The 21883-nt window shown below is 39.7% G+C and overlaps 1 protein-coding gene across 1 annotated transcript in view; it reads left to right on the top strand.

Annotated features, from left to right (window-relative positions):
- Window positions 1-21883, top strand: part of LOC107822074 (midasin-like) — a 63870-nt gene that overhangs the window by 29762 nt on the left and 12225 nt on the right. The window contains exons 27-57 of the mRNA XM_075232806.1: window positions 1713-1811; window positions 1954-2054; window positions 2168-2257; window positions 2340-2405; window positions 2536-2700; window positions 2781-2988; window positions 3069-3958; window positions 4108-5604; window positions 5738-5918; window positions 5996-6064; window positions 7329-7411; window positions 7496-7747; window positions 7871-8006; window positions 8082-8167; window positions 8252-8334; window positions 8909-9047; window positions 9248-9337; window positions 9609-9735; window positions 9849-10003; window positions 10960-11070; window positions 11906-12067; window positions 12210-12389; window positions 12499-12687; window positions 12836-12937; window positions 13027-13251; window positions 13373-13492; window positions 14740-14821; window positions 14912-15042; window positions 15153-15314; window positions 15521-15596; window positions 15707-15819. Of these exons, the coding sequence (XP_075088907.1) occupies window positions 1713-1811; window positions 1954-2054; window positions 2168-2257; window positions 2340-2405; window positions 2536-2700; window positions 2781-2988; window positions 3069-3958; window positions 4108-5604; window positions 5738-5918; window positions 5996-6064; window positions 7329-7411; window positions 7496-7747; window positions 7871-8006; window positions 8082-8167; window positions 8252-8334; window positions 8909-9047; window positions 9248-9337; window positions 9609-9735; window positions 9849-10003; window positions 10960-11070; window positions 11906-12067; window positions 12210-12389; window positions 12499-12687; window positions 12836-12937; window positions 13027-13251; window positions 13373-13492; window positions 14740-14821; window positions 14912-15042; window positions 15153-15314; window positions 15521-15596; window positions 15707-15819 (6170 nt within the window). The remainder of the gene's footprint in view (window positions 1-1712; window positions 1812-1953; window positions 2055-2167; window positions 2258-2339; window positions 2406-2535; window positions 2701-2780; window positions 2989-3068; window positions 3959-4107; window positions 5605-5737; window positions 5919-5995; window positions 6065-7328; window positions 7412-7495; window positions 7748-7870; window positions 8007-8081; window positions 8168-8251; window positions 8335-8908; window positions 9048-9247; window positions 9338-9608; window positions 9736-9848; window positions 10004-10959; window positions 11071-11905; window positions 12068-12209; window positions 12390-12498; window positions 12688-12835; window positions 12938-13026; window positions 13252-13372; window positions 13493-14739; window positions 14822-14911; window positions 15043-15152; window positions 15315-15520; window positions 15597-15706; window positions 15820-21883) is intronic.

Here is a 21883-nt window from a genome sequence, read left to right as displayed (position 1 = left end):
TTTATTTGGGATGGGGGAGACCCTGTATACAAGCCGTACACCAAACAGTAGACCTATGCCAAAATATGGTTCTCTATGAAAGAAGCCCGGTCCTATAAGCCTTATTGATTCTAGGTTAAATAAGTGTAATTGTCTTTTCAGCATGGAAATATTTCTTTTATTGAAAAATGTTTTATAACAAATTTAACCATCAAATCAGCATTGATTCCTCTTTATTTTTTTATTTTTTTTTTTTATTTTTTTTTTTTTTGGCAATTCTCTAGGCAAGTGCCTAGGGCTAGTCTTTTAAGTTCTTGCTCGGTATTTTTTTTTTTTTTTTGATTTGCACCGGGTGTCCGAGTCTCTTCGAGCCCCGACTATTCCGGGGGTGCACATGCCCTCGGCAAGGAGTTTCCCGCAAGTGCACCACGGTTAATTTAGGTTTTACCCAGTCCGATGGCCCTCAAAAATTGTTTGCACCCAGTGGGTTTCGAACTTGAGATCTTGAAAGGGAGCAAACCCCAAGGCTCAAGTCAATTGCCACCAGGCCAACCCCTGAGGGTTATCTTGCTCGGTATGTATTAATACACACATATACGCACACACAATACACACATAACATACACACACATACATGCACAAATACGACGTTAAGGATGTGATTTCCTGCCCTGTCTAAGCCTTGGTGGACCGGGTTACCTATTACCTGTGCTGGTGGGAGGTAGCATGTACTCGGTGGTTTAATGGAGTTGTGCATAAGTTTGCCCGAACATCACTCTTTTAATAAACGAGGGAACGAGATAAGTATTTGAACCTGTGCATGAATAATAGAACTGCTATAATTTCAACTCCAGTCATTGATAAGGCAGTTCCAAAATTTCGTATGGTTTATGAATCAAAGTCCTGTTATCATTTTTGAAACAATTGTATTTATTTTTTGATTGTTTAAAATAGTTTGTATTTATTCAAAGGGGAGTACACCAGATAGTACTGTACTTTGCTCTAAAACACATTATTTCGTATAATTGTACTCAAAGATTGTATCTAATTGCCCCAGGTTGTTTTGAATTAAGAGAACACTTAGGCTATCATGATAGTGTAATAAAAGACATTACCTTTTCTGTGGTTAAAAAAAGAAAGAAAAGATAATAAGAAAAGGTAATGGTAATATCCTATTGACCTTCTGATTTAAGCCTTTCTTCATGCACAATATTTTTTCTGTTTTGCTATGCATTGCCAATGAGTAGTAGCCTGATATTTAAGTGGGAGCACGGTAGAGGGGTGGGCCAATGCTCCCTTGTGGTTAGAACATGTGGGCCAACTTTGGTTGGCCTGCTAATTCACAATGAATTTCTCGCTTATTATAAAGTTAAAATTGTTTGGTGTTTGGTGGAACCCTATGTTACACTGATAACTTCAAAACCCACCGCACTACCTTCTGTATCCATGTAACCCACTTTTTTGAAGTCAAAAGTCTTAGTGAGAATTAGGCTGAAGACACTCTCTAGATATATTCTGGACAATCTGAAGAAAATGGGCTGAAGTATTGATCTAGATATCAAGAGATGCCAATTCTTGACTAACTTTTGATCCTGTATGGTTTTGCTTTTTGTCAAATGAATGGCAAAACCTTGTACCTCACTGTTTATTTGTTTTTGGTTGACAGCTAAAGGTGGAGACAAAAACTTAATCGTTGTTTTCTTTTTTACTTTGTTGCGCTTAAATCTTGTTAGGTGGGAATTGTTTTGCTGGTGAAAAATTCGAGCTTCTAGCACCAACGACCCGCAGAAATGCATTTAGAGTGCTTCGTGCCATGCAGCTTGCAAAACCTGGTACACTTTGTTGAATAAGGGAATTGTTGTTCCCTTTTGTTTATGTATATACACATGCCATATTTGCTGCCACTTTGAAACTCATTCAAAGAAATCCACTGGCCTATGAAGTTCTCTGACTTTGTAATTTCCCTATCTCTAGTTCTGTTGGAAGGGAGCCCTGGTGTTGGAAAAACAAGTCTAATTGTGGCCCTTGGCAAATTTTCTGGGCACACAGTAGTACGAATAAATTTATCAGAGCAGGTGATTAAATCTTTTGGGTTACGGCCTCATATTTTTGGTTGTTCTTTTCAAATGTTGAAGTATCTCTTGCGTAATTATGTATTTTTACGGGATTTGGACATTGACATACACAGACGGACATCATGGACTTGTTTGGGTCTGATTTGCCTGTTGAGGCTGATGAAGGGATGCAATTTGCATGGTCTGATGGAATTCTCTTACAGGTATGTTTATATTCCTCCAGTAGAATGAATGGCTTGCTTCTTTCAAATCAAAATAATCTGCATAGATTTGCTGTATTTCCAGGCTTTGAAGCAGGGATCATGGGTGCTTTTGGATGAACTCAATCTTGCTTCACAATCTGTCTTGGAGGTATAAATCTACACTTTTACCTTCATAATGTTTTAACTAAGCAATGCATTTAGTTTCTTCTCAGTTGGAATCTTATTCTCTTGTCTCCCTCACGTAGTTAACCAGGTTTTTTATTTTATAATGATAATAGGGGTTAAATGCTATTTTGGACCATCGAGCTGAGGTTTTCATTCCAGAGTTAGGTCGTACTTTCAAATGCCCACCATCTTTCAGAGTTTTTGCTTGTCAAAATCCTTCAAATCAGGGTGGAGGACGGAAAGGTCTTCCAAAGTCCTTCCTCAACAGATTTATGAAGGTCTGCCTTGACACTATTTAAAATTGTCACTAGTTCATAAGTTAATGAATGAGTATTAGCCTTAAGCTTGCTGGTTTCAGGTCTATGTCGATGAGCTAGTTGAGGATGACTATCTTGCTATTTCTAGTTCGCTCTATCCAAAAATTTCACGTTCTCTTCTCTCTAAGCTGGTCTTATTTAATAAGAGATTACATGAAGAGATAATGTTGCTTCACAAATTTGCTCAAGAAGGATCCCCTTGGGAGTTCAATCTCCGAGATGTAATTCGTTCCTGTGAAATCATAAAAGGTCTGTTCTCTTGTTCTTGCTAGCCCATTCTCATTTCAGTCATACAGAATTGACCTCAAATACATGAATTCCCTTTTCAGGTGCCCCCAGTATATCAAAATCTGACTGCTTTCTGAATCCTGTATATGTTCAAAGAATGCGCACAGCTGTTGATAGGCTGGAGGTCTTAAAACTTTATGAACAGGTATTCAAAATGAAGCCAAGCATAAATCCTCATCCTCGGGTTCAGCTGAATCCCCAGTATTTGATTGTTGGGAATGTATCTATTGAACGAAATCGTTACATGTCACCTGGAGTGGCCAACAGCGAGCTTAAAATTTTACCTGGCTTCCGCAACAGTTTGGAAGCTGTAGCACAATGTGTTAAGAACCAGTGGCTATGCATATTAGTTGGACCTGCATCCTCTGGCAAAACTTCATTGATACGGTTACTTGCTCAGCTGACAGGAAATGTACTTAATGAATTGAATCTTTCCTCTACAACTGATATATCTGAGCTACTTGGAAGCTTTGAGCAACACAATGCTGTTCGAAAATATCGTCTTGCCATCGCTCGGGTTGAGTCCATTATAAATGAGTACTATGGTCTGCAGCTGGAATCTTCATGCGAAGAATTTATGAGGAGAAAAGAGCTGTTTATTCTGTGGCTGTCCTTTATATCGAGCATCAAGCACAACCCTCCGACAAGTTCTTGCTCTTCGTATGTTGATACTTGGAGGACGAAGTACTTTGAATCTGCTTCTATGTTGGTTAATATTATTGAGCATCTAAAGTTGGTGGTTGAGGAAACATCATTGCCTTTATCTTGGTCGATGAAGGACTTGGATATAATTCTTACAATGATTAAGAAATTTACAGGTCACCAAAGGACACATTCCTCAAAGTTCGAGTGGGTAACTGGCATGCTTATAAAAGCTATAGAAAATGGAGAGTGGATAGTATTAGATAATGCAAATCTCTGCAACCCAACGGTTCGTACTCTCTCTCTCTCCCATATCTTCTGATCTTTTATACTTTTCGTTCCTTTTTTTGCAAGCTCTATAGCCTGTTAAATATTTAAGCTTGAGGTGCTGCGTCTGGTTTCTAATGGTTATTTGGTGCCTCTTCTTGATATGTGCAGGTTCTTGATAGGATAAACTCTTTAGTTGAACAATCTGGATCCATTACTATTAATGAATGTGGAACAGTGGAAGGAAAGCCAGTAATTCTTCATCCTCACCCACAGTTTCGAATGTTTCTAACAGTTAACCCTCTAAATGGTGAAGTTTCACGTGCAATGCGAAATAGAGGGGTTGAAATTTTCATGATGGAGCCTGATTGGTTGTTTGATGACAAATGCACTGAAATTGACATCGATCTTGAGAATGCAAAGAGGTTTATCGTCCTTTCTGGGGTACCTTCTGGTAAGTTGGCTGATTTGATGGCCAATGCCCATATGACTGCGAAGGTTAAAGGTGCACTGCTCAAAATTAGGATCACACTGCTTGAACTTGCACGGTGGGTGCAGTTATTTCAGCAGCTTCTTACGAGCGGTAGCCAGTTTTCATGGAGTCTGCAAGCGAGTTGGGAGCATACCTATGTTTCCTTATTTGGTGTTGATCAAGGGAAGAATGTTGTTGATCAAGTGGGAATTCCTGTATCTCTTATACCAGATTTTCAGGACTTTAACTCCTCTCAGGCTGGCTTCTTATCTTTACCAGGGGGATGGCCAGCACCCTTGAAATTGAGGGACTACCTATTATATTCAAAAGAAACTTGTGTAAGGCAAAATTGCATGTACCTCGAGTTCCTGGGAGTGCAGACTGCCTGTTATTCAACTTCTGCTGCATTGCACAATGCACTGGCTCCAACTTCTGTGGTTAGCTCACTCGTGATGGATACAAAGCTCTTGCATGCACTGATGTTTCCTAAAGGTTCAAGTTGTCAAGTTGCTGTTTGTGGCGGGGCAAAAGAACTTAACTTGGATTTAGCCCAGGAAATGTTATTGTATGCTGCAAATTGGGCATTTGAACAGGCTACTGAAAGTGATTACAAGCTTTATCTGCTTTGGTTTTCCCATGTTGGTTCTCTGTTACGGCCACATTCTTCATTCTTTAGTTTTTATGCCTCTATTCTGGCAAAGGAATTGGAACATCCAATATGGAATCAGATTTTTAGTCATCGCCGTGAGATTGTATCTCATAATTTGATTGATATGGAGTCTTGTCCTATACCTTTACTTTCAGTAGAAGTGGTTGATTTAACACCAGCTGACAGTGTGTTGAAATCCTGCAGTGAAGTTCTTGTGAATGCCATTAAGAGTGTTAAGTTACTGAGACTTAGCCATCTGCAGTGGAACTCTCAGATAGGTTACAAATACAGTCCTGAAACAAAGTTCTTTAAACCTGTTTTGAGATCTCTTCAGGAGTTGGAGAACAAAGTGCTTGAAATATTTGTCCAGTCACCTTCTTTTGATGTGCTGTTCCAGCTGTACAGTGACCTCCTTGAACATCACAAACTACTATGGACAGGCATTATTACTTCTCAACTTGAGTACTTGCTTATTTCTTGGAGATCTTTGATGAAGAAAGTTACAAAGTTGTGGGAATTTTGCCCAAAAGAAGTAGAGACGTTTCAGGTAAGTTGTCTTGGTTTAGCTAGTCACTTTTGGCCCTCTTTGCTATGCCCAATTCTTAATTTATTTGTTTCTTTGTTCTCCTTTTGTTATATGATAATGAATTTTCACTTTGTTTTAACCTCTACTTATGTAGAGAGATGTAGAGAATTTGGATGAGTTCTCAAAATGGCCTTCGCAGTCGCAAAAGTCCTTGTTGTGGGTCCATGGTGGGCATCCGTATCTGCCTCCTTCTGCTGAATTATATGAGAAATTGTGTCAGCTACTAAGCTTTTGTGAACGACTTTGGCCAGGAAAGAGAAAGATCTGGGAGCTAGGTAGCTTTTCTTTGATCATTTGGCTACAATTTCTGCACTACTTTCTAGTTCTCTGTCTGACTCACATATTTTTGTAGCAAGGGATGATGTAATCGTTGAAGCGGCTCCATATTCTAATCCAGAACTACGGTTCCTCGCCATGCAAGGTACAGTTATTATAATTTGGTACTGTTGCTATCCCCTGTCCTGCGGTCATTACATTGCCTCCCATTTGTGCTGTGTACAAGGGTGAAGCGGGTTTCCAGTATTCCTATTGCTTGATTGTCTTGTCAAAGTTCCTTTCTTATTTTCTTCTGGTGGTACATGCATGAATCAGTCATTGAAGTAACAAGATAATGATTTAGTGGTAGTGTGGTTGGTTGGTTAGTCGTATATAGTTGTGGCTCATAGCAGTTAGTAATTTGGCTTGGTTTTAAGTTAGCAGAAAGATAGTCTGCTGTTTTTAAGAGGGTTTAAGTTAGTAATTTTAATGTTGTCTGCTGTGTATTTGAAGCGTTGAACTTTTTGTTGCAGACCTAAAATAAATAAATAAATGTGTCTTCTCTCTAATAGGTTAAGCTTTTAAATCACACATTTCAATTTGGTATCAAGGTAGACAGAATCTTGGAATTAATGCAGAGTTGCAGACTTGGCTAAAGATAGAGCACAATTGAAGAAAAAGATTCATCTAGAGCACAATCTACTAGTTGGGATCACGTTTTAGTCTTGTTAAAGAACTTCTAATTTTAGTCCATTTCAAAAGAACTTCTAATAATATTTTTATTACTAATACTCCAACAACAACAAACAACAGACCCAGTGAAATCCCACAAGTGGGATGTGGGATACGCAGTAGTGTATTTGTTTTGAAACAGAGGGAGTATTATTTAGATATATTTAACTTATTTTTCACTTTTATTTTTATTTGGTATGATGATGACACAAGTTGAGCTTAAATGGAGAAGTGAGGAATCATAATCATATATCGACTCCAACTTGTTTGGGACTAGGGCGTTATTGTTGTTGTTGTATACCTTTCTCGGCCTTTCGGCTAAGATCAAGAGTAGTAGTTGTTGTTGAATCAAGGTAGACAGAGATCCAGGTTCAAATCTTATTGCCACCCGTACAATAGAATTTTCACGTGCTTGACCCAAGAAAAAAGATTCAGGCCTGCATGTGAGCGTGTGTGTTGAGGGCTAAAATTAATAAATAATGTGACTATCTCTTCTAAAATTGATATATGTGTCATGATATAGGTGTTATGTCTGGTGTTGAAGTGATTGTTTTTCAGTTAAGATTGCATTTTATGTTTACCTTTCTACTATTCTAATCTGTCCTAGCAAATTTTACATCATAGTACACTGTACTGTTGGTGATAGTATGTTTTACTTGTGCTGGATCTTTATCTGACTAAATATGATTCTTGGTAAGGTGTCTCTATGTCATCTTATATCATGGCAAAAGTTGATGAAAATGGTGTCAGACCTGTTGAGCAGTTGGAGGAGATGTACCAGGTGTGCTTTTCTTACAATTCCTGTCTTCATGTTCATCATGTGGATTATTTGGTGTTATGATAGGTGTATTCATTTCCTATGTAGATGCTTTCAAGAAGGTTTGATTTTGAGAAAGAGAAGTTGGAAGAGAATTTGAGGAACATTAAGCAAGCCCCAAGGACCTCCATTTTACCTGCTTGTTGTGTCTTTTTACCCGACATGTTGTGTGAAAGGTCTAGCTTTGGTTGTTGGCTAGAGACTCTACCCATAGTTGACAACGCTAGTTTCTTCCATGATACAAGGCTACTTCAGCAACTTTCGACAATTGCTTTAGCTGATGAGGAGGAACAATACCAAGTAAGATTTTCTTTTCTTTCTTAACTATATCAAGTACAATTTTTCATTGCTGCTCCTCTAACTACCCCGAGATACATTCATGTGGTGCACCCTTAATATCGTATTTCTTGTCCACTGAAACAGGGTTTAACTGCCTTGGCTGGCCTTATTGAGTCCGCAATGACCTTTTCTTTAAACTTCTCATCAAGGCCTTCATCTGACTTTTCACCTCACCAAAAAATTTTGTGGACCATAGATGCTTGGGAATCTATCTATAGAGGTCGGTAAAATCTTTATAAATTGGCCATTACATTGTTATGATATCTAAATAATTCCTTTTATCTGTTTCAAACAGTGAGTGAACAGATATCCAGTTTTGTTCTTGAGCTGTGGTATATATGGCATTCATCTTTGTGGATGTTGTCACCAACTGGTGCTGAGGTAAACCATATGATGGCTATTTACTGCAAATAGTTTTGCATCTTCCAGTATGACATCTCTATTTATGTTGTTCCGCTGCTGCAGAACCTCTCATGGCATGGATGTGATGATATCCTACCTGATGAGCTGTTTAAGCCTTCAAAAATGGCAGCAATTCACAAAATCCTGTAAGTTAAATATTGTTTAGTTTTAAATAGTTGTAGAGGCAGCAATTTGGCTTGGATGGGCCACATTTTTATACCAGTTGCCAACTAAGTGCTGAACTTAATACACATGAGAGATAAAGATATAAAGGGAGAGAGAGTGAGAAGCGAGAAGTCTCAGTTTACATATTTAACATGCTTGTCCTAGGTGAAGTTGGTGATACATTATTTAATCATATCTTATACATTCGGGAGATTGTTTTCTATTTTAGTTCGTGTGTTTGATGAGCCATTTAGGTTAAGAAATAAAAAGACTTTAGGCACATACAAAAAGTACCCTTATAACTTATAGTCTTAAACATGCATGACATTTCGTCGTCATAAAAGCATCTCGTTTATAATAGAATGGAAAGTTCAAATTTTAAAAGTTTCCTGATATAGAAAGGTTTCATTTTTTTCCGAACAAACTAAAAAAAAGTGTCTTATATAGTTGAAAACAGAATACCTTTTATTTGAAAGACTTCACCGCTGTTTCTTTTTCCTTCAAAGTTGAATCTTCTTTTTTTCTTCTTATTTCAAAACTTTTTATCAAGCGCAGGTATGGTACATTTGCTATCAGGGATTACCCGATGCATAGCCTTAAAATGAAAGCTGCTTCGCGTTATCTTTGGCAAGGTTCTCTAGAAGTAGATACAAAGAATTTTCTATTATCAACTGCTCGGTCCCTCTTCCAGCAGGTATGGTCTCCTTTAGTTTTGTTTAAATTAATTATTTTCTTTATCAGAAAATGGTCTCCTTTAGTTTTAATGTGTACTCTTCTTCAAATTCATGGTGAAATGAAAATTTATAGTGTATACTTCCTGCTGCTTTACTCTTCTTCAAATTCATGGTGAAATGAAAATTTATAGTGTATACTTCCTGCTGCTTGTTCTTTCAGATGATATTTGCACACAGAAAGTCTTTCGAAGCTGAGAAGTTTGCTAGAATCAAGGCTTTCTTTCATTTTGCGACACAGAAGACCATCTCGGTAGTTCTTTTCCTTTTGACCCGTTAAATGTATATGGACAGGCAGGATAATTTTAGAATATGTTATTTGACCCATGTCATATTTTTCTTCCATAGCTGCTATCCTATGAGATAAGAAACTAAAGGTCATTTATCTTGGTGTTTGAAATAAAGTTCTTGTAACTAAACTCGGAAAATTGGTTTCCAATTGAACCTTGAAATCTGGGATACTTATTTATTTTAATTTTAAACCCTTAGTATGTTCATAACCACTTTTCCTTTCCATGTCATAGCAAGAGGATGTTCAGGTCATGCTTTCACTTCTTGCATCATCAAATCACCAGATGATTTCGTCTGATAAGATGAAATCGTTTATTGAGCCTCTGTTTCGAGGATTGTATCTCCCATGCTCATCTGAGGGTGAGTGCGTTATATTTGTCTTGTCCGACAGTTTCATTCACTTATTAGTCATGTCTTCTGTTTTTGTTTTGGGTCTTTATTCTTATTTTTGTTTTCCCCTGTTTCTCTTGCAGGCTTCATGAATAGGATAGGATGTGTATGGTTGCTGATTGGGGCCCTCCGCTACCAGCTTCTGATTTGCTGCACTGATCTGGATCCAACTGCAAAATACTGCTTAAAGTACTCAAGAGTGATGGAAAAGATATCCTCTCTTCAGCTTGAAACTCAGGTAAGGGATATCTTCTCTTCAGCTTGAAGCTCAAGGATCCATCCTTATTTGTCTGTTCTGGAGCTGTCTGCATGTACTCTACCCTAATTTATCATTCTTCCTGTATGCTTGTTTAACAATATGATAAAGGAATAGAGGATGAGTGTAGGATAATCAGATGCTTTGATATGCGTGACATCCATTGAAATTAGTTTTCTATTTGCTAGAGTTTTCACAAGATGCACTGGAGAGTTAAACAAGCATACAGGTAGAATGATAAATCTAGATGCATACATACTCGACTTCCTAGACAATTAACATGTTTAGAGGAGATGGGTATGTTGTTGCACTCTTAATTGATATAAGCAGCCTGGGACTCGAATGCAAATTACTATATGTTTGAAACAACCACATCATCCCCCTAACTGAATCAACTTTCCATTATATTTGATTGGTTACATACTCGACCTCCCAATTATCTATAAACCTAAACTAGGATTTTTGGAGCAGTGTAAACACAGTTTTCAGGAGCCTCAACAACAACACATTGAATGAGAATAAAGAGTTAAAAACACCACCTTTCCCCTTTAATGCATTATGTTAACTTTAACCAGTTTGGTTCACGTTGCACCTTTTTTTTTGGTTTTTTTGGGGGGGGGGGGGTAAGGAAGTAAAATATTTTATTTTACCAAAAACCAACTTTTGAACTTAGTTTTCAAAGGGTGCAAAAACCATTTCGTGGCCAACACTCAACTAGGTTTTGCAAAATGTAGTAATGGAGTTGGTACAGTGGAACAGTAGAGGACTAAAAGGATTGATAATGAAATTGCTAAACTGTCATCTGAAAGAGTGTTGAGGTGTCTTTCTGGCTTAGGAATTGAAGCGGGGAAATTATATGGGTGCAATACATTCTAAAAATAGTACGCCTGTTGTATGCCTGAATTCACTGTCTATATTTTATTGTTTCCACATTCCAGGTACGCAGTGATTGTGTCCATTTGGCTGGATCTTTTCAGTTGAGGGAACAAGATAGAGATAGATCTATGTTGGAAGATCTCCATGCTGAGCAAAAGAAACTGCAAAGAAAGGTCAGGGACTCCCTTAATTGTTTCTTTCGTTCTTAGATTGGTTGTGGATTTATTCTCCGCTTTATAGTTGTTGTAAATCTGTGAACATTTGTTATGTGAAGTGCTTATCAACTTACAACTTTCTATATCTTCTGTCTATAATAAATTAAGTATTTGGCAACAGATAAAGGAGAAAAAGGGGTAAAATGAGTAACCTGTCCCTGCCTATTCCTTGTCCTTGTTCCTTAATTTACACTGTTTGGTGACTGGGACTGCATTCAGTGGTCGTAAAAGTTAGCAATGTGCTGTAGCTCCAAAATCTTTTTCTTAATAACCGGGGTGTCCGGGCTAACTTGCTCGCACCTCGACTAATTCCACGGGATACTTGCTACCTCCCACCAGCATCAATTACCAGGTAACTCTGTCAACCCGTTCTTGAAAATTTGAAATCAATGTAGGATATTCTCAAACCCCCTCACGCCCAGATATAGACTTCTGAAGCATGGACAACATAAGATAGGGATCCAACATTAGGTAAACCAAGCACAAAGATGGGTTTGGCTTTGGTACCAGTTAAAAAATGGACCTTTTGCCTTTTTTTCAATATTAAAAGCTAGCTCCAAAAAAGAAAAGCTTGCTCCTTGAGGTAAGAATTTTCCAAGACCATATAAAGTCACAAAGGGCATTCCCTCAGCCAATGCGGGGCACTCATATAGAGTTATACATTTATTCTTTTTCTGTTGGTTGTTCTGAAGTTTATTATGAGCAAGTAGTTCTAATTAATCTTTATCATTTCTTGGAAATATGATTTTCTTGATTTATTCATGACTGATGAATTTGGTGTGTCTTCTATCAGATTGTTTTCCGCTCTGAACCTGAGAAATTCAAGGAAATGAAGGCAGGTTGCGACGACTTCTTTAATACGGTTGTCAAAATAGTTATGACTACTGTTGGTTGGACACAGAATTTTAAAAACTTAAGCGTGGAAGAGATGTCTGGCGAAATACGCAACTGGCAGGTAATGCTTGCTCCTCATGTGGATAATTGTCTGTTGTTCTCTATTTCTTTCGGTATGTTTCCTACATAATGAATCCTAGGATGAGGCTGAGTTGGAAAAGCAATTTATAAGTACAATGTCATACATTAAATTCATATCGCAGGAGATGGCTACAGACATCATAAAGAGGTTATCAAATGAATATTCTGCATACTTGGATGTAGTTCAGCCAGTCCAGACAGCTATATATGAAATGAAATTGGGATTGTCTCTGGTTCTTTCTGGTGCCTTAAGTGAAAAGTATCTGGAGGAACTAGGAAAGTTTGATATGGAGTCTGTTCTGGTATTGTCTTTCATTTCTTTTTATTTATTTTTGATAATTGTCTTCAATCGTTTTCGTTGACCTTCATTTTCATATATATGTTTTTTACTTTTTCTGCAATGGTGGAAAGGCTTCTGTTTATGCCTTCGTGAGATTCCCAAGAGGATGTGCTGCAAAAGCTGTTTCTTTCAATGCTGACAATAAGTGCACTGAGCTTTTGCGCTATGATATTGAACTTCCAACAAACATCTCAGCCATGGATTTAGATATGCTGGATAATCTGGTCAATTATCAACGGAAAGTCAGTATTGATAGCAAGGTTTGCGACTCTTTTTTATTCTTATGATTGAGTAGTGTAAGAAATCCTCAAGTGTGTCTTAACAATAGGCATAATATTGTAATGCCTTCCTCTTTCGGATTCTCATTCTTTGCTCATTGAGTTTCACACTGGTGTTCAATTTTGACAGATGTCGTCCTTGCAACTGAGAACTGCAATGCATCAGACTGTTCTGGTTCGCGTGTTGCATTCTGTTGTGGATGCCCACTTCATGGATAAACAGTCCTTTAAGGTGAGAACGCTTGTTGCTGATTGTTGGATGTATGTACCGTTTATTATTTACCCCACATTAATATGAAGAAAATTTTATATTCTTTTCAGCTAACGGATATGATATTTGATGAGTTAGCAAGCAACTGGATGCAAATGAAACTTCAAGTCAGAACAACCGAAGAGAATAAAACTCAACAATTTAGGTTCAAACCGCGTGCATTCAAGATAGATAATATCCTTGAGATTGACATATCATCTCTTGGTAGTTCAGCTTCAAATGAAAGTTTCTTAGAATGGAAAGAGTTCCACTCTAGTCAAGAATCTTCAGAGAAAGTAAGCATACTCTGTTTTGTAGCTGTTTTCTTTCTTTTAAGCATCTAGTCATGGGGTCGTTGCCTTTGTGTATCTCTTTCCTTTTGGTTATCAGTCTAATGTATCTCTATCCATATGGCAGAATGCTGCCGAAGAATCAGAAGCGGTCATGGACGATTGGAACTATGTAGAAGAGTCCAGTTTGAATGATATGATCCGTGTTCACAATGAGTTATTCGGCTCAACTGATATATATCAATCTGTAAGTATGCAATGCTACCTGTATGGATCTTCTTTGTATGTATTAGAGGGAAGATTTAAGCTGGACAAAGTTAGTGTTTAGAACATTTAAATATTAGTTTGCTACCACTTCTGTGGCATTTAGAAATTAAATTCTAAGCCATCCACCACGGGTGCTAAAGATTGCCTTTTTAGGTGGCGCTACCATTTTCGAAGGAAAGAAAAAATATATTATTTTGCTAAGGAGCTAGAATTCATTAGGTGTATTTTTATGTGGAGGTGGAATCATTTCATTTTCTGAGACATGTTAGGTTCTGATTCCTTGATGAGGTATCTTTCTTCAGGCATGTAGTCAACTTACCTGTCTGTGATAATTAGTGCCTTTTGATTTATTGGTACTCCTACATATTAGTCTTAATATCAATTTTGAATGCATGAGCTCTATTTGAGATGGGAACCTGCACATCAATATCATATAATTGTTTCCCACTTTCTTTTATGGTATGTTATATAGCTATTCGGAGGTACAGTGGAGGTATGGTTTAACTAGGGGGTAGTCGATAAGTGTACTGTGCTTGTATGATGAACATAATATATGGTTCGTATCTCTCTCAGTGCGAGGAATTATTTTATGAATCCAAGATGATACTATTTATCTGCTAACATTTCAATGTTACATTTGTATGAAAGCTATCAAACTCTCAGATGTATAGCTGGTTGATAAATTGCCAATGTGGTACAGAATTCACTTTATGTCATGCGTGGAGCGAATGTTCATGCAAGGAGTTAATCTTATGTCTTATACCTATTCTCTATGTACCGACATTAAGCTTTTCCTATGTGAAAAAAATTAGATTGTTTGTTTCAGTTGTCCAAAACATTTGCAATAGATAGGGCTCATGTTTCCTTTCCCATAGACCTGAATTATTAAGCTAGATGAAGTTTAATGAATACCTGTTCCTTCCTGTTTATCTTATTTCAGCCTAACTCGCTATGTGCTAAGTTTTAGTCTCTGAACTTCCTTATGGGGCATGACATTAATTATTTGGATATTTCTGTCTCAGATGTAAAAGTTCTTTAGTAATGAACACCCTTAGAAGTGGACACACTTGTGTTTGTAAAATGCCATTCTTTGTTTTTGTTTCTCCATATACATTATATACTCAGGATGAGTTGTTGGTAGCATAACATACGTTCTCTCTCTTTCTCGCTCTGATATATATATATATATATTTGTGTTTAAATACTGATCATGGTGCTTGAATTCAGCCTGGATGTTTCCATGTATCTGATGCGAGCAGATTGTCTTCCTTTACTGACTCTTACTCGCTGGGAACAAAAATGATTAGAGGTAAAGACCCGGGCAACAATTATTCTGTATGCTTTGATTTTCGTTGTTACTATGGGAAAATTGCCTGAGCTCTGTGCCGTATGCTTGCAGAAATAGAAGGTTTATCATCTTCCTGTTTGGACGCAAAGATTGCGCCGGAACACTTACTTCGCCTATGCTTAGAGCATGAAACAAAGTTTTGTTCACCAAATAAGTCAGCCCTAGCATACAATTTTTACAAGGTTTTGATTGTTAATATCATACTTTCTTAAAATTGCTTCTGCTTCTTTCTCTTTTGTTATGCCTTATCAAGACATTCATTTCAATAAATTTCTTCTGAATGATGTATCAGGAACCAAATTTCTCTATGTTGGCTAAAATGGTGGATCCATTAGCATCTCTTAAACAGCGAATTACTCTACTTTTGAAAGAACGCGATGAATATGCTCTTCAGAGAATCTTGGATATAATTGAAATGATCTTGGCTATGCCTCTTAGCACCCCATTAGCTAAGGTAGTGTATCGTACTATCATTTTTTAGTTGTGGAGAATGGTTTTTCATATTAAGGTGGAGGAAAAAATTGATATTTTCATTTTCTCTCACTCTCTGCCGTCTCCTCTGTCATTCTCTTTTCTTTTTGGGGGATTGTGAGGTGGTGGTGTCATGATGTTTATCTTTTACTTGTGTTCTCATGATGGCTTCTTTCCTTTTCTTTGTAGGCGCTCTCCAGCATTGAGTTTCTTCTTAGCAAAGTTCGGATGTTACAGGAAACTGTAGCAAAATTTCCATTATCTGGTAATTTACAGAACTTTTTCTGGATGACCATCTGATAACGTTAAATCTTACATTAGCTTTATCCCTCACTGTAATCTTTTCTGCCTATTGAAAAATGTTTGCTCCCGTAGATCATTTGGACCCCATATTTGCTCTGGTGTCCTCGTGGTATAAGTTGGAGTTCGAATCTTGGCCTGCTCTGCTTGATGAAGTTGAAGATCAGTTTGAGAAGAACGCCGGAAAGGTAAACTTATTTGTCAATTTCTTGCTTGCTTGTTAGCTCAACCCGCCTCCCTGCATGCATGATCTCTGCTCTTTCTTGTGGCTCTCTTTCTGAAAGACTTCAGAGCACTTGAACTGCTGGTATGAAATGTTGCTAGCAGACCAAAAGCTTGTTGTCACAACTATGCAGAGAAAGTCATAATAATGCTGTGCTCTGTGAGTCCAGTGACAATTATGTTACCCTTTCAAGTTGAAAAAATCTTGAAGGCAATCATGAAGCCTGATGATGTCCACAGTGTATTGTTTTTAACTCGGGTCTGCCAGACTAACAATGCATATAACCAAAACAATTCACCTTCACGGTTTGTATCCAAACTTCAGTATGAGCTTCTGATCAAAATAAATCTAATGGTAGAATTTGCATGGACTTATAGGTAGTGAAATGCTGTGGACACTCTCCTGAATTTGAATTCTACCATAAGGTCTAAATTAGAGCCGTCAAAATGGGCTTGGCCCGTGAGGCCAACCCAACCCAGCCTGCTACTTGGATAGGGTTGGGTTGGGATTTTCTTAACCCATTTAAAACTAAGGCTTATAAGCCCGGACCAAGTCAGCGACCTTGAGGCTTGACCGAGGCTGGCCTAGGCCGGCCCATTGGCCATTAATTAATTAAATTTATATTTAAATGTTTAATATTTAAAAAAAGTATTAACTATAATCCCCATTCCGCAACCTTAGATTTCTCATTTACCCTTCCATATCAACTAGAATTTAGATGTTTGATATGCATGTAGTATGACAAGATTAATTTTTCTTTTGTTTAATTAACAACGAACTAGGAAAATTTTAAGTGGCCAATAATAGTTTTTTTTCAAAAGAAAATATTACTTTAAGTGTCCAATGATTAGTTTGGTTACTTTAATATATTATTAATGTGCTTAATGGCCTAGAAGATAAACGCACAAAGGAGCATTACATTTTTCACTATGCTCTCAGGCACACTCCTCGAGGCACTTGAGAATCATGATTCCTAATATTTCACCACCACAATCCGATAGCCACCAGCGACGTGACTCAACCCCTGAAATAAGTTCCGGCGTACGGCCACCCACACGCGGCTGAGCTCCGGCGACCTTTCCACCACGCACCAGCGCGTGAGGCTAACTCAGGCCAAATCTCAATTTTCTCTCTTCAGGCTGCCTTTTCGCAAGGCTATTCCGAGCACTCCCACCTACAAACATCCAAATTCCGACCACTTTCCCCTTTTTCCGGCGACGGACCGGCGCGTGAGGCTAATCCTGGACAGAATTCACCTTCCTCTCTTCAGACAGACTGTTTGCAAGGCTATTCCGACCACTCTTAACATTTTCAGCAGACTGGGAGGTTTGTTCCCGGCTAGTTCTCAGTAAGCTTTCTTCATCCAGCCTTCTTGTAAGGCCTTGGGGCAACTAGATACAATGGACTACACGGAGAGCAACTCCTATTTCTCTCTAGAATCTAGAAAATTGGAAAATATGTCATTCATTAAAGCTGCCTCCTGGCCAGCCCTAGAATTAGAGGGTAGATGTCACCGAAAGCTCGATGTGGGGCAGGAGCCACACTTCTCGCTGTCTCAGGACCACACTCTCAAGCGCAAGGGCTTCTTGAATTCCTGTCTAATCGGGTCTTTCTCCAAATGGGTTGGTTCTCCAGAGGCTGTTAGAAACTGGGCAGCAGAGGCTTCGAATGTCAAGGATGGGCTGAAAATATCGCAACTAAGGGACACACAATACCTCTTCCGTTTCATCAATGAGTCTCAAGCTACATAAATTCTTATCAGAGGAAACAGATGGTTCGATGGGAACTTCTTAAAGCTAGACAGATGGGTGGAGCACGATGAGTGTCTTGATCCTCGCTTCGCCAGCAAAACATTGGTGGTCAACATGGTGGGTCTCCCGGTGCATCTCTGGTGCCTTGATCTATTCAAGAAGATTGGGGAAATTTGTGGGGGCTTCATTGATATCATTTGTAGCCTACACGACCTATCACGAGTGCGGATTGTGGTTAGAAATGGGGGGCGAATCCATTTATCCATTGTGGTGGAAGATGACTACTTGAGCTATAGGATTTGGTTGAGTCCTGAATTTCGCCCTATCTTTATGCCTGTGCTAGTGGCGGAAGAAAAGGGAAGGCCAAATAGAAAGGAGGGGAGGGGAAATCAATCTCTGAAGGGAGGGGAAGCTCAACAGATCATTGGGCAACGACAGAACCAGAACTGAGATTGCGAACAAATGGGGGGTTTGAATTTGGGAGAAGAAGACAGAATTCTAACAGGAGTAATAGACGGGAACGTCCGTGGATCAGACACGACGGCTGGAATGGCAGAGCGGGCCGGTCCTTCCCTAAGCAACATAGGGCCGGGTGACTATCCAACAGGCATATGCAAGGGCCTTCATAAATGGGCCCTGCAACTTTTCCCAATTCTATCAGAATCGATCCTCAGGGGCCTAGATCATCTTATGTTGCCCCTGATAAAGCGCCTAAGAATATGGGAACAACTGTTCCTTCTTCTGCTGCCAATGTTGGTTCTCACAGTGGCATTTCACCACCAAGCTCTAGTATCATACGCCCTACAGCGAAGTTCGATGCATCAGGGACAGAACTGGCTAAAGAAAATGGTGCTACTCCTCGGCCGGCAGCCACTACTAGGCCCAGCATCACCACCCCTACATCTACTTCTGTACTAAGTAGTGCTGCGACATCAATGCAACCTCCTGAATCATCTGGAAAATCTTGTTGTGAATGCCACATCTGTTGATAGTACCGCAGACGCTATTAAAGCTAATGAGGCACCAAATATTCAATGCTCCTTTCCTTCGCATCATCATGTCGACATTGAGGAAAAGTCTTGTAGCAGAGGGGTGTCAATTTCAGAGATTGATGGCTCTCATAGCACTAATGAAACTCTTCCGTCACCTAAGGAATATTCTAGCATCAATGCTATGGTTTTGTATTCCTCGGATGGGAGCAAGGAAGGGGTACTTATCGAAGATGCATGTCCACTTTCGTCACGAAGTGGAGGGGGCTTGTCGTTCTGGATGGAGGAAAAACTTTTAAACTTTGGAAAATTTTTGGGTGTTTCTTTTAAAGGAAAGGAGGATAAGATACTAGAACTGTTGAGGGAGATTGAGCAACAGTCTTTCTTTCATGGTAAAGGGAGGGAGTCGGGTCAAGGGGTCAGGCAACAAAATTTAGGGGATGTAGTGGTGTACCAGAGAAGGGGCCGGGTGAGCGACATGGAGGAAGGGAGTTCGCGAGGGGGGCCGAGAGAAAGGGGGACATCGTTTCTTATGGAAGTTAAGATCATTTCATGGAATGTGAGGGGGATGAATGACCCAATCAAAAGGGCGATCCTCAAAGTGGGAGTTAGAGTGTGGGGTGCCAATCTAGTTTGTTTCTAGGAGACGAAAATGGAAGTTCTGTCGGATGCGATTGTGAGGAGTGTCTGGGGAGGCAGTTGGGTAAAATATGATTGGGTCCCAACAGTGGGAAGTGCAGGGGGTATTATTCTTAGGTGGGATGATAGAAGTTTGGAAGTAAAGGAGGTTAAGAAGGGTTTTTTTCCCATAGCAGTCCTAGTTAAAGATAGGGCGAGTGGAGTGGAGTGGGGGTTTGAGGGAGTGTACGGTCCGGTGGGAGAAGGGACCAAGGCGCCTTTCTGGGAGGAATTGGCGATTGTTATGGGGGAATGGGACATTCCTTGGGTCCTAGGGGAGATTTCAACACTATTAGATTTCCGGAGGAGAGATTAGGATGTAATCTGATATCGAGGGCCATGAAGGAGTTTCCTGACTTTATTAATGATCACTTTCTCATTGATCTTCCTCTGTCAGGGGAAAGATTCACTTGGGCCAGAGCAGAGGAGTCAAATTCAAGGTCTAGACTTGATAGATTTCTGATTTCGACATCCTGGGACGAGCTGGTCCCACATGCACTTCAATTTCTTTTACCAAGGCTGACTTCGGATCATATGCCAATTATGCAAGACGGTTGCAGAGGGAGAGGGGTGCGTGCTCCTTTCCGGTTCGAAAACATGTGGTTGAAAGTGCCAGGTTTTTGTGACAAAGTGAGAGAATGGTGTACAAGCTACAACGTAACAGGAACACCTTCATTTCGTTTTTCAAAGAAACTAAAGCTGCTCAAGAAAGACATCATTAGGTGGAATAAGGAGGTCTTTGGGAGGGTAGATGTTAGAATGAGTGAGCTCATGCATGAATTGGGGGAATTAGAGAGAGGGGAAGGGGCGAGGGTGTTAGAAGTTGCCGAGAAAGTGAGATTGGGGGAGGTCAAGAGTGAAATAGTCGATTTAGCATTAGCTCAGGAGACTTGTTGGCGGCAAAAATCGAGGGCACTCTGGTTAAAGGAGGGGGATTCAAACACTAAGTTTTTCCATAGGGTTGCGGTCTCAAATCGAAGGAGAAACTACATTAATTCTTTAAATGTGGATGGGGTGAGGGAGATGAGGAGGTAAAAGAGGCGATAGTGGGGTTTTATAAGAATTTGTACAAAGAAGAAGAAAGCTGGAGGCCTACTCTGGGCGGGCTAGATTTCAGCCACATAGGAGAGGGAGATAGTGAATGGCTAGAGAGGGGTTTCGATGAGGAGGAGATTCACAATGCGGTATCAAGTTGTGCTGGTGATAAGGCACCCGGGCCTGATGGTTTCTCGATGGCTTTCTTCCAGATATGTTGGGATACCATTAAAGGGGAGTTGTTGGAAACCCTTGAATACTTCCACGAGAATGGTATTTTCGAGCGAAGTATCAACGCTTCTTTTATTACCATTGTGCCTAAAAAAGAAGGCTCATCCTCTATCAGATATTACAGGCCTATTAGTCTTGTAGGAAGCATTTACAAGATTATATCTAAAGTGCTATCCAACAGACTAAAGAAGGTCCTTGATGTGACTGTCTCGTCATCCCAGAACGCGTTTGTGGAAGGTAGGCAGATCCTGGATGCCGCGTTGGTGGCGAATGAACTTGTGGACTCCAGAAGGAAAAATAGAGAACCTGGATTACTGTGCAAACTGGACCTTGAGAAGGCATTTGACCATGTGAATTGGGATTTTCTGGATTTCATCATGATGCGGATGAGTTTTGGGGCAAGATGGAGGGGATGAATCAAGTTCTGCATTTCTTCAGTCAAATTCTCAGTCCTGGTATATGGTAGCCCGTGCGGTTTCTTTGGCAACTCCAGGGGACTCAAACAAGGCGATCCCCTATCCCCAATGTTATTCATTCTTGTGATGGATGCTCTAAGCAGAATGATGGATCGTGCGGCGGCAGGTGGTTTTTTGATAGGATTTTCAGCTCCAATTGGAGCTATCACCGACCGAAGAGTTTCTCATTTGCTATTTGCCGACGACACTCTGGTTTTTTGTGATGCCAATATGGATCAAATGACAAACTTGAAGCAGATACTACAGTGGTTCCAGATTGTATCGGGACTCAAAATCAACCTTGGCAAGTGCGAGATTTTCCTGGTGGGTCAGGTTGCTAACATCGATGCTCTGTCCTATGTTCTCAGTTGCAAGGTGGGCTCCCTTCCCACTGCTTACCTGGGACTTCCCTTAGGATCATCGTACAAAGATACTGCAGTTTGGAATCCAGGGATCGAAAGAGTGGAGAAACGATTAGCAGACTGGCAGAAAAGGTACTTGTCAAAGGGAGGTAAGGAAGTGCTCATTAAGAGCACTTTATCGAGTATCCCCACCTACTACTTGTCGTTGTTGCAAACCCCTGCGAACATCATAGAAAAACTGGAGCGACTACAAAGGAACTTTCTCTGGGACGCGGCAGATGGCACTAGAAAGTTTCATCTAGTGAATTGGGAGACAGTAACCACCCCAAAGAAGTGGGGTGGACTTGGAGTAAAAAACCTCAGGATATTTAACAGAGCATTGCTAGGAAAGTGGATGTGGAGATTCGGGGTAGAAGAAAACGCTCTATGGAGAGAGGTAGTAGTAGAAAAGTACGATTCCACAGTAGGGGGTTGGAGGACCAAGGCAATCACAGTGCCTTTCGGATGCGGCATGTGGAGGAGCATTAT

Source organism: Nicotiana tabacum, chromosome 16, assembly GCF_000715075.1.
Source record: "Nicotiana tabacum cultivar K326 chromosome 16, ASM71507v2, whole genome shotgun sequence".
Classification (NCBI taxonomy): Eukaryota; Viridiplantae; Streptophyta; class Magnoliopsida; order Solanales; family Solanaceae; genus Nicotiana; species Nicotiana tabacum.
The sequence above is the reverse complement of the archived record's forward strand: the minus strand, read 5'-3'. Positions and strand labels throughout refer to the sequence as shown.